At 40.4% G+C, this 12,175-nt stretch overlaps 1 protein-coding gene across 2 annotated transcripts in view; it reads right to left on the bottom strand.

The window, feature by feature from the left end:
* KCNQ3 (potassium voltage-gated channel subfamily Q member 3) overlaps positions 1 to 12,175 on the bottom strand; it is a 272,480-nt gene that overhangs the window by 29,895 nt on the left and 230,410 nt on the right. For both annotated transcript variants that reach the window (XM_048841688.2, XM_048841689.2), the window contains 4 exons: positions 10,336 to 10,491; positions 6,197 to 6,307; positions 5,027 to 5,122; positions 2,989 to 3,083 (listed from right to left, as the gene is read on the bottom strand). In XM_048841688.2, the coding sequence (XP_048697645.1) occupies positions 2,989 to 3,083; positions 5,027 to 5,122; positions 6,197 to 6,307; positions 10,336 to 10,491 (458 nt within the window). The remainder of the gene's footprint in view (positions 1 to 2,988; positions 3,084 to 5,026; positions 5,123 to 6,196; positions 6,308 to 10,335; positions 10,492 to 12,175) is intronic.

The following is a 12,175-nucleotide window of genomic DNA, read 5'->3' as shown; positions in this document are numbered from 1 at the left end:
CAGCCAATGTTCTCAACACAGGGCTTAAGAGAAATGTTGAACACGTGCTGAGTACCCTGAAGCCTATTTCTGTAGCCTTGAAGAAGATGCAGGGAAATAGCTGTTTATTGCTGACGCTGTTGAAATTTGGAAGGAACTGAGTGAGATTTTAAAAAGAGAAATATGCAATGACAGAGTTAAATTACAAGCATTAAAAAAATGAATGGGACAAGCACTATTTGCAGCTCATTTTCTTGCAAATATTCTCAATACTCGGTATCAGGGTCAAACCTTAACTGCTGAAGAAGAGGAGTTGGCTATGACATGGACATCCAGCAATCATCCCTCCATAATGCCAGTTATAATAAACTTCAGAGCTAAGGGTGAATCATTCAAGAAATATATGTTTGCTGATGATATTTTAAAGAAAGTTACACCAGTGAACTGGTGGAAGTCACTTAAGAACTTGGATTCAGAGACTGTTTAAGTGAAAATCTCACTTTTAACAGCAGTAGCTTCTTCTTCCGGTGTAGAAACAATATTTTCTTCCTTTGGTCTAATTCATTCCAAATTGAGAAATTGTTTGGGACCTGGAAAAGAAGCTTGTTTTTCTTTTCCAGATTATGAACAAACAGGAAAATGAAGATGCAGATAACTGAGTTATCTGCAGAAGCCAATCATTTTAAGTTTCTTATGTTGACCTGGCTGACATAGTCGATTTAATTTCTTTTTTAAATATTTCATTGAACTATATTAGTTAAAAACAATTTTAACAAAAACAAACCTGATTTAAAAAAACTTGAATGTTTAACTAAATTCAAACATTCATATGCTTGTTTTGTTAAAATATTATATGTTTGCTGTTGAAGAAAAAAATCCAGACTACATAATGTTGTTTTAGTTAAATAAAACAATTTAAATGTCTATCCTCCTAATACAGCATGGCAAGAAAATCCTCCAAATATTAATGATTAACCTGTTGAATTGGAGATAGTTCATCTCCCAATGACTTCATAAGTATCTGCTAAAATTATCTTTGGTAAATGAAATAACCAAACAATCATTCATTTTCTGATACAGCTGTAAAACTAATCTTCAAGCGATTTATTTTGAAAACCTACATCTATCTCTGAGTTGTGAAGAATATGTATTAAGGTTATAACAACCAAGAATGCACTTTTATGTAGAAATCCATGATTAAATTGAGTCTTCCTGACTAGTGATATAAATCATGATTTAAATCAATTTGATTTAAATCAAATCCACCCTGCTACTTACCCATGACATCTGCAGAAGAGAGTAGCAGAGAAATGTATAATACCACAAAAAAAAAGCCTTGCACAGCAGAGTTCACTTAACTGACATCTGAAAAGCGACATGCCTGCCTAATTGGGACAATTTCTAAGATTCATGCAATGCCTTGAAGCAACGGATAAATGACACAGCCTTCTGCAGATGTTTTGTAATATTTCCTACCATAAGTCTCCCACTGTCTTTTGTTCATCTCAAGTCAAGGAATTCAGATACCGCTGCGATGGGCAAAGCATAAGATTTTAAACAGAATTCCGTTCTTTCTATTGCTTTGAGCTTTATTATTTTTAATTATTATATATTAAGATTATTTTAAAGAAAAGTGGTCATCTCTTTGCTCAGTTTATTTCTGTGAAGTGTTAAAAATCAGGTACATCCTTTTCTTTCCACTGGGATCTTCCTCCTGAATTTATTGGAATCTAGGGGGGTTCTCCCACGCTTGAGTGGAGCCTATAAATAGCATCTCCTGAATAGATTTAGGGGTTTTTTTTCTTGTGAAGAGGAAACATTTTCTGGTGAACTAAAATACAATATAGAATCAGAAAAGTCATTTAAGCTAAAATGGCATTTGGAGGGTTCCATATTTATTTTCTCTACATGATTTTAGGATCAAGCGTGCTCAGTTTACACCCAGAAATAGTTTTGAGACTACCAACTTGTCAAACAGAACCTGAATCTGAAAAACAAGTTGAGTTCTTCCCTCCTCTTACTCCATCATTCAAAAAAAATATGTAGAAATCAGAGCACAGCTTCTAATTTTGTAAATGATAACTGAAGTACAACAGAATCCAACTCACATTCCCATAGCTGTATTCGCTCTGCAAAGTTAATGAGAAAAAATACTTTTGTCAATTCCATCGAGAGACAGGAAGCAGATTATCCTGAGTGTGTGCGTGTGGGTATTTGTATTTGTGTGTATTATATGAATGTGTATGTGTGTGCATGCCTGTACACGCACATGCACACACCACTGTTCCCCACTGGCCAGAATATTAAATCAGCTAACATGTGTTATTGTATTGCTCTATAGTGATATGCGGAATGTATTTTGTAAGTTGTCGTTTTTACACTTGCTTTTCATATAACCATGTATTAACTCCATATCTAAGGCCATACTTTACATTTCAATTCATAAGGAATGGGTTTTTGTGATGGTTTTTATTCTAATTATTTAAAATCCTCCTCCATTTGCGCAACCCTATGAGAAGTATTTAAACTAAGTTATGAGGGCTGCAGAGCCCAGTCCTTAAGGAAGTCTAGGAGAATGGTCTGTAAATCAAAACACAAAGAGAAGCAACATATAAATGTTTTTCCAACACATAGTCCCCACTTTTCAAAAACTCCAAGATTTCACAATTAGTTTCCCTGCCTCTAATGAACTGAATTATCATCCCCAATATAGAAAAGTCCACACACACTAAATGGATTTTCACTAAACAATAGTAAAGGAATGTGGTGAACAATAAAATATCAAAACAGAAACTGATCAGAAAGATATATTGGTGTATGCAACAGAACCCCTTATGCCTGAAACCTCCCTCTAAACTGAAAGTGGTGATGTTCCCCTGATTTGCAGCAGTAACACTGAGAAAGCCCAATTATCCAAAACCTTGTTTATCCACATAAATTCCACATCCCATGTCCTATCTGAGTTCTGCTGTATAGGGTGTTACTGATCAGAGGGGGCAGCACACTTGCCTGAAATACGGAAACGATACAATTGATTCATAAAACCTCCAGGTGGCGACGAGATCCATCCGGTTTGGGTTAGTAGCATAGTACCTCCAGGCAGCCTGGATAACAATATAAAGGGACAGTAATAGCATTAGGGGAAATGTTTATCTGTGCTTATAAGTGAATGCAGCCAGTTAATACGCCTCTTAGTTCAAAAGAAGATAACAATGGACATATTCAGTGAGTCGCACTGAATTATTATACAGCAATATTGAAAGTTTCCATTAGATGGTGCCATAGTTCATGTAAGGCTTATAATAAGAAAACGATGCTCTCGGACAGTAGTCCTCAAAAACTGTTCTCAGGGGCATATGTGACAGAATACTGTGCACTGCCCATTGCTTTCAGATACCCGGAAGAGGTTACATTTTACTAATCTTGCTTTATTCTAAAGTCTGATAAATCTAAAAGAGCATCTAGCTTAGTAAAATGTAGAACATGTGATCTGTCTGATGTTTCTGGGAATCAGAAAGAGCCATGGTTAGGGGGCAGCAATCAGGTTAATTTACTGCTGTGGAAAGTTTTGCTGAGTGATTTTAAACATTAGCACATAACTCCTATCAAACTTCCACTAGCACATAAACAGCAGTACTGTGGTTACCCTGGCTGCCTGTTATGCAGTGATTCTTTAATGTCAGTGAATCAACCTCTCCAGACTTCTCCACGGTATCCTGTGCTTTGCTAGGAAACATTTTTACTGCAAAAGTATGCTGTTCAACCTATTTCTCCAAAGAATGGGTCTGACCCTGAGAGGTCATAAATACCCGCCGCTCCCATTGATTTCAAAGAAAGTAATCTTGGTCCCACTGTAAAAGTTTTGCCATTGATGTCATTTGATTCAGGTCATGGCCTACAGTGCATATTGGATTTTTGTCAAACAGATCAACCTTCAAGCTACCAATTTTACATTTAATTATACAAAATAAAATCTAAGGCTCTGATCCAAATCCAGTGGAGCCAATGGCAGTCTTTGCATTAAAGTAAATGGACTTCTGTGTTAAGTTGTAACCCAGTAGTCACTACTGACCAATATTCTGTACATTTATGAGTTTTTACAGCAACAAAAAGCCTGTGGCATCTCTGTATGTGGGATAGTCTCCCAAGGGAAACAGTGGAAACTGGGGCCTTGCAAAACAGCTGATTCCTCCTCTTCCCCGCCCACACACACACGCAGCGCATAGTGCCAAAGGTTTTGCCATCTGGTTTCAGGTGACTCTGTGCCACTGAAATGGATGTTGGAGGGGAGGCTGCCTAGAAAATTTCAGCAGAACGACTAATTTCACTTTGAACATGTGAATTTGTAGCAAAGCCACTTTTGCTCTAAAAGGAACAGGTGTTTTGTGAACTCATAGATTTTACAGCCAGAAGGGACCATTTGATCATCTTGTCTGACCTCAAAGTATATATCTGCATTACAGAACACAACTTCCCATGTAGGGCACAGGGAAATAAGAACTTCAAGGGAGAATCCCTTACTCCATTACATAGTGCCCTTATTTATACAGGTTTCAGAGTAGCAGCCATGTTAGTCTGTATTTGCAAAAAGAAAAGGAGTACTTGTGGCACCTTAGAGACTAACCAATTTGTTTGAGCATAAGCTTTTGTGAGCTACAGCTCACTTCATCGGATGCATAAAGTGGAAAATGCAGTGAGGATGTTTTATACACACAGACCATGAAAAAATGGGTGTTTATCACTTCAAAAGGTTTTCTCTCCCCCACCCCACTCTCCTGCTGGTAATAGCTTATCTAAAGTGATCACTCTCCTTACAATGTGTATGATAATCAAGGTGGGCCATTTCCAGCACAAATCCAGGGTTTAACATGAACATCTGAGGAACAGTGGAGGGGGGGTGGGGGGGCGGCTAGGAAAAAACAAGGGGAAATAGGTTACCTTGCATAATGACTTAACCACTCCCAGTCTCTATTCAAGCCTAAGTTAATTGTATCCAATTTTTATTTATACAGTATCATTTCAAGATGGAAACGTAGAGAATCCAAACCTGTATAAGTTCTGCTGCCGGCTTTCTTCTTTTCTCAAAATGTTTCTGACGATGTTGTTCCTGGACTTTCAGAGCCAGCCCTGAACCCAAGATGCCCTAAAAGCAGAGGTGGTAATGGCTGTCAGGCGTTGTTTGATTGAAAACACAACAACAACAGAAATTCTGAGGAGAAAGTTCTCTTAAAACCTGTGGATGAGATAATCAGAGCTGTGGGGAATTAATGGGGGCAATTCGCATGGGGTTCAGTGCGCTTTTCCGGCAGTTCTAGTTCACAGGGCATCATAGTTTTCTGACAAACCTTGCCTTCACCTAGGCCCGCGCTTCACATGGTTTCATTACAAGCTCCTCAAAAAGCTTCTTGGTCTTCTACTGCCTTCCCAATGACAAGATGTGCAGCTGGTCTGTTTTCCTCCTTCACTGTTTCAGTCAGAACTGAGCTTAAACTCTGTGGTTGTGATCTAAAGGGGGTGCATATGAACCATATTCTGGATACTGGATCACCTGGGCTCCCATCCCCCATGAATTTCTTTTTAAGTTTTGAGCTAAAGGAAACCAATCTCAAGCTCCAAGTTTTGCATCGTTTCCACTTGAAACCACAGGTTGGGCCCAGGTCACCCAAATCTTGGACCAACCTCACATGAGCAGCTTTCTGATCAAGGGTAAACTTTTCAAAAATAACTTGGTGATCTTTGGGGCTTTGGTGATCAAGTGCCATTTTCAAAAGCAACTTAGGAATCTAAGTCCAGATTTTTAAAGGTATTTAGGCACCTAAGCTGCATTGAAATTCAAGCCATATTGCTTTTCAATGAGGTTAAGGGCTTAAGTCACTTCTTAAAAACTTTACCTTCACCCTTTTTGCAAATTTGGTCCAAGTCTCATGTTTGTAACAAAATCTGAATAATTCTCCTGTTTATAGGCTTAGCTCTAAAGTTCTGCACAGCACACAGGATAATTCAGACTAGGCTCCATTTTATCTTAGCCACAAGGAGAAAAGAGATTGCTTTCCCCACACTATGCATGAATGTGCTCAAGATTCCAGCTTGAGAGTCATTGAACTGCAGGCTCCCAGTTGAATTTCTGGTGGAATCTGCATAGAAGGGAGGCTATTCCTTTACTTTCTACATCATTAACTCTGTGTTTTGTAAAAACAAACAGAAGGACAGTACTTACGGCAGGAAGAGCAAAAAATGACACTCCGATAAGAGAGAATGTGGCTGCTATCAGCCTCCCCTCCCAGGTTTTGGGGGTCTTGTCACCGTAGCCGATTGTTGCTAGGGTAATCTGTGGGGAGAATAGGTTGGCCATTTTATAAGACAGACAATGCAAATGGACAAGGAGGATTTCTTTTAAGCTTGACCCTCAAACCTGCATGACCAGGTTATAAACTTTTGCTTTGACCTCTGGACATTGTAGAAAAATACACAAAACACAAACTTTCCTAAGCGTGGATTTTGCAAGCAATCTGGAAAATGTAAGCCATAGATATAGTTTTTTTATGGCACTCATTGTCATAATACTTGCATGTCTCATACGTGTTAATGAATTTATCCTCCAATACCTCTAAACAGAGGTGATATATTATATCCATTTTGCAAATGGAGAATTGAGATGGCACACCGATTAAGTAACCTGCCCAAGGTCAGGCAGGAAGTCTGTAGCAAAGCTAGGAATAGAGACCGCTGAGTTCCGATTCAGGGCCTTCACCATAAGCCAATCTGGCCTCTCTTCACACTCCTTCTATTAAATACAAATAGTTCTCTGAGAAATGTTTAATTTCAACATTTTTGAAAAGAAACATTTTTTGTTTTCAATTCAACATGTTCCATTTTGAAATTTCCTTCCATTTTATTAAAAAAAAATCAACAACCTTTTTTTAAAAAAGCTTAAATCTAAAAGAAACATTTTGTTTCGTGTCAAACACCACATTTTGTTCAATGTGAAGTAAATTGTGTTTTTTAGACTTTTTGATTCAATTAAAATTTTGAAAAAAAATCATTAAAAAACACCTTAAAATATCAGAAGTGCCAGCAAACTACAAAATCAGCTATATGAATAATTCTACCAGACACCCGTTTTGTTCTCTTCACCAGAGAGGACTGACTGCCAGCAGCATCTGAGAGGCCTCGTTTACACCGGGAGCCTTGAAGCTCACAGGGACTCACTCCAGCCAAAAAGAAGAGCTGTGTGCCTCCCAGCAAGGATTTTAGCCCTTTGCATGGAGATACAGCTCCCATACCCATATAAGCTGCATGGGGAGACTTTCTTATTGTACTGTAATGACTTAATTTGTGGGCTTTTAGTGTGTGTTGTTGTGGTGTTGGTCCAGGTCTCATTTACTTGATTCCCTTGCCCTTCTTTTAATTCACCATAGTCCTCTCCGGGAATACAGTATTGTTTATTCTTATCAGTTGGTCCTTAATTCCCTGTTGTTATCAATTGTAATATCTTTGAGGTCATAAGGATTGCTATTTGTTTGTTCACCCAGTCACAGAATCATAGAAATGTAGGGCTGGAAGGGACCTCAAGAGGGCATCAAGACTGAGGCAGGACCAAGTAAACCTAGATCATTCCTGACAGGTGTTTGTCCAACCTGTTCTCCAATGACGGGGATTCCACAACCTCCCTTGGAAGCCTATTCCAGAGTTTAATTACCCTTATAGTTAGAAAATTCTTCCTAATATCTAACCTAAATCTCCCTTGTTGCAGATTAAACACATTATTTCTTGGAGATCAATTGATCACAGTCCTCTTTACAATAGCCCTTAATATATTTGAAGAGTGTTATCAGGTCTTCCCTCAGTCTCCTATTCTCAAGACTAAAGATTTTGTCCACATCTTTTCCAAAGTGTGGTGCCCAAAATTGGACACAGTTCTCCAGCTGAGGCCTCACCAGTGCCAAATTGAGCAGGACAATTATCTCCCATGTCTTACATATGACACTCTTGTTAGTACACCCCAGAATGATATTAGCCTTTTTTTGCAACTACATCATGTTGTTAACTCGTATTCAATTTGTGATCCGCTATAACCCTCTGTTCCTTTTCCTCAGTACTACTGCCAAGACAGTTATTCCCCATTTTGTAATTGTGCATTTGATTTTTCCTTTTGAAGTGAAGTACTTTGCACTTATTTTTACTGAATTTCATCTTGATGAATTCAGACCAATTCTCCAATTTGTCAAGGTTGTTTTGAATTTTAATCCTGTCCTCCAAAATGCTTGCAACCCCTCCAGCTTGGTGTCATCTGTTAATTTTATAACCATACTCTCTGCTCCATTATTGAAGCCATTAATGAAAACATTGAATAGTACTGGACCCAGGACAGACCCTTGCGAGACCTCAGCAGATACATCCCCCAGGTTTGACAGCAAACCAATTGATACCTAATCTTTGAGTATAGTCTTTCAACCAGTTATGTACCCACCTTATAGTAATTTCATCTAGACCAAATTTGCCTAATTTGTTTATGAGAATGTTATGTGGGATTGTGTCAAAAGCCTGACTAAAATCAAGATAAATTACATCTACAGCTTTCCCCTTATCGCCTGTCAAAGAAGGAAATTAGATTGGTATGGCATCATTTGTTCTTGACAAATCCTAGCTGGCTATTCCATATAACACTATTGTCCTCTAAGTGCTTACAAATTGATTGTTTAATAATTTGTTTCAGTATCTTTCAAGGTACTGAATTTTGGCTGACTGTTCAATAATTCCCCAGGGCCTCTTTGTTCCCCTTTTTAAAGACACGTACTATGTTTGCACTTCTCTAGTCTTCTGGAGTCCTGTCCTCCATGAGTTCTCAAAAATAACTCCTAATGGTTCCCGGATTGTTTGAGCTAGTTCCTTAAGTACCTTAGGATGAATTTCATCAGGCTCTGCAGACTTGAATACATCTAACTTTTCTAACTAGTCTTTATCCTGTTCTTTCCCTATTTTGGCTTGTGTTTCGTCCACCTTGTTAATATTTATTGTGTAGAGTACAAGAAGACTGAAGCAAAATAGAGGTTAAACACTTTGATGTTGTCAGTTATTAGTTCTCCTTCCCCACTAAATAGAGGATCTACACTTTCCTTGGTCTTTCTCTTGTTCTGAATGTAGTTACTTGTTGGAGGCACTGCACACACAGAACTCAGTACCCACTAGTCCTAAAGTGGGTCACCTACCTCCAGAAAGAAGAATAAGAAGCTGTAGAACCATTGGGGATCAGGAGGGGGCAACACACTCAACTTGAGCTCAATCCCAATTAGGAGAAGAATGAATCAATTCTGGATGTGAAATACACACAAGTGCTCAGATTTTCCTCTCATTGACACCAGTGTGAACCCTCTGACTCCAGCACGGTCGCTACTTATTGACACTGATGTAACTGAGAGAAGATTCAGTCCCCCAAGTACTGTGCGAGTTTGGATTAAATTGATAGTGAATTTCTGTGGCAGGGATTTGGGAGGGCATTCTAAACAAAGGGGTAAGGCCATGGTTCAGGTCTTGTACCATGATTATTTAAGGTTCAGACTGAACCATGACCTTGCAGTTGCCCCCTCATTTGGAATACCCCTCCCACCCAGCATCAATTTAATCCAAACTCGGACAGCACTTGGGGGCCTGACTCTTCATATACGATGATTCTCTAGGGTTCAGACTAGCATCTCAGGAGGAGACTTGCAGAAGCACAATTCCAGGGAAAGTCAATGGCAGTTGGGCGCCCGACTCCCACTTAAGCCTTTGAAAATCTATCCCCTAGGGATTTCTTCACCAGACATTCTGGGCCAAATTTCCAAGAGAGCTCAGTACCCACAGTTAGAGACAGATTGCCAGAAAACCTCTGCTTCTCGCTGGGCACCTAAATGGCCAGCTTTTCAAAGAGGGCTAAGCACAGGACCAGCTCCCACTGTTCTGAGTTTTGAAAATCTGGCCAGTTCATGTAGGTGCATAAATAGGAGCTGTTGGGTGCTGAAGGCTTTTGAAAATCTGGCCCTTAGACTCCAGCTAACAAAGTTCCAGAGTTAAAGTTTCGAAAGCACTTCGGTGACTTAGGCACCTAAGTCTCCATTTCAAAAGTGATTTAGGTATGTAGGAGCCTAACTGTGATTGAAAGTAAATAGGACTTTCTTCGCACGTAGGAGCTTACATCCTATTGACTTTCAGTCAGACTTCAGGCTCTTAAGTACCCAAATCACTTTTGAGAATGGGATTTAGGTGTGTTTGAATATATTACCCCAATCCCTTCCATTCCCCTCACACCCTAATTCAACCAGGCAGCTTTATTTCCATTAAACTAACAAATGAGAGACAGTTTCTACAGCTGCTTACCAGCCCCCACCACAGTGCGTCTGCATAGGTTTCAAACTCTTCTTTCATCTCGACTCCATAGGCATCCTTTTCAGGCACATCTTTCTCGACCAGGTAAACAAGGAACGAGGAGAGGATAAGGGTCAGGAACCCAATGTACCAAGCGGTGATGAGCTCCTGGAAAAGAAACAGATTGAAAATGAGGAGACTGAAAACAGCACCAGCTTCTGCAATGGCAGCGCCAGACGTCTAGTGACAAAAGACGAGAGATACACAGGATAAAACAGCAAGGACTGTCATTTCTGTCTGGATTGCAGTCCAGGTCCAGCATAGTGCATCTCTGGCTGTTCCACACTGCAGAGCTGTGGCAATACTTAGTACTTACACAGCACCTTGCTACAAAGCAATTTGTAGCTGTAGTTTGGCTCACGGCTGGATTAAGGCCCAAGACACATCATAGCACGGGGCCTGGCACCACGACCTTGGCCGTCATTGACAATGGTCCCCTCACTTCCCTTCCACCGAAGTTGGGGAAGTCCCACGGGGCCCCCTTCCCCTCACAGGAGCGTCACATACATCCCCTCTTCGTGACCCCAGAGAGGCAGTGTGGCAGTTGGGGAGCCTTCCAACACTTACCCCAGCAGTCAGGGTGACACTGCTTAGGTGGAGGGACTGGGCCTGCTGCACTCCATTGCTCCTGCCACAACACACAGAATTTGCTGCTGGGGTGGTGTTGGCAAGGCCCACAGCAATGGATTTGGGAGATAACAAGCCATTGAGATGCCTGGGGCAGTTTAACCACTCAAAGCTATTGTTTCAGGCTTTACGCAGCCATCACTGCATCAGTTACACTTGGGTCACAGTTCTCAGCTTTTCTTCACAACCATCAGGCTAGAAGCCTACTATGGATTTAAATGAGAAAATTGAGATTCTGATGGAATCCAACGAGCTGAGGGGGAGCCCTAAACATGGATGTACATTGCCTAGGCTTTAACCTGGCCCTGGTTTTGCAACACCACTGCGAGGAGGGATTATACCAATGTTACAGATGTGTAAATGAAGACACAGAGAGCTTTAGGCACCTAAATCTATGTGTGGGGAGGGCGAAGGTAGCTTGATTTTCAAGCATATTCATAAGCTTTTGGGGAGCCAGGACTGTCTTTTACTATATCTCTGTACAGCACCCAGCACGTTAGGGCACTTATGTTTGTTTGCACTGCAATAGCACCAACAGGCAGAACTCAACAGGAGCTATAGGTGTGCAGCACTTCTGAACATCAGCTACTTCTGACTTGCCCACGGTCACAGAATCAGACAGAGACAGGGGTGGGAAGAGAACCCCTGATTCCCATGCAGATGCAGTTTGTGTATTAGAGCTTGCATCCTGGTTACCATGTTTCATCAGAAGTGGGAAGAAGATATTCTTTCCGGTTATTATTAATTTGTAGAGCTCCAACAGAGTGCTGGTTACTTGACAGACAGCTGTCCCTGTGGCATGATTTTCCTTTTCTGTCCTGGGTCATATCACCTATCATGGGGGATGCTGTAGCTGAGAATTTTACAAATGTCTTACGGTAAATCAACCTCTGTAGCAAATTTGTGGTTTGCAATCACTGAAGGGACATTACTAATAAACCGCGTTTTTAGACTTGATTGTTAAACGTTAGTGCCCATTTTAGCAAACACTCTCGCAACCCTACACATTTCTCAGCCTGTTAAGGCCCAAGTGGAAGGATACAATCTGAGAAAGAGACCAGAGGAGGCCCTCTGGAAAACTAGCAGCCTGCAAAGCATAAAAAAGACATGGTGGCAATGTCTTTAGCATAAGTGACTTTTTCTAAAACCTCAGTCTCCTGAGGCA

The sequence above is a fragment of the Caretta caretta genome, chromosome 2 (genome assembly GCF_965140235.1).
Source record: "Caretta caretta isolate rCarCar2 chromosome 2, rCarCar1.hap1, whole genome shotgun sequence".
Lineage (NCBI taxonomy): Eukaryota > Metazoa > Chordata > Testudines > Cheloniidae > Caretta > Caretta caretta.
This window is presented reverse-complemented; position numbering and strand designations above follow the sequence as displayed.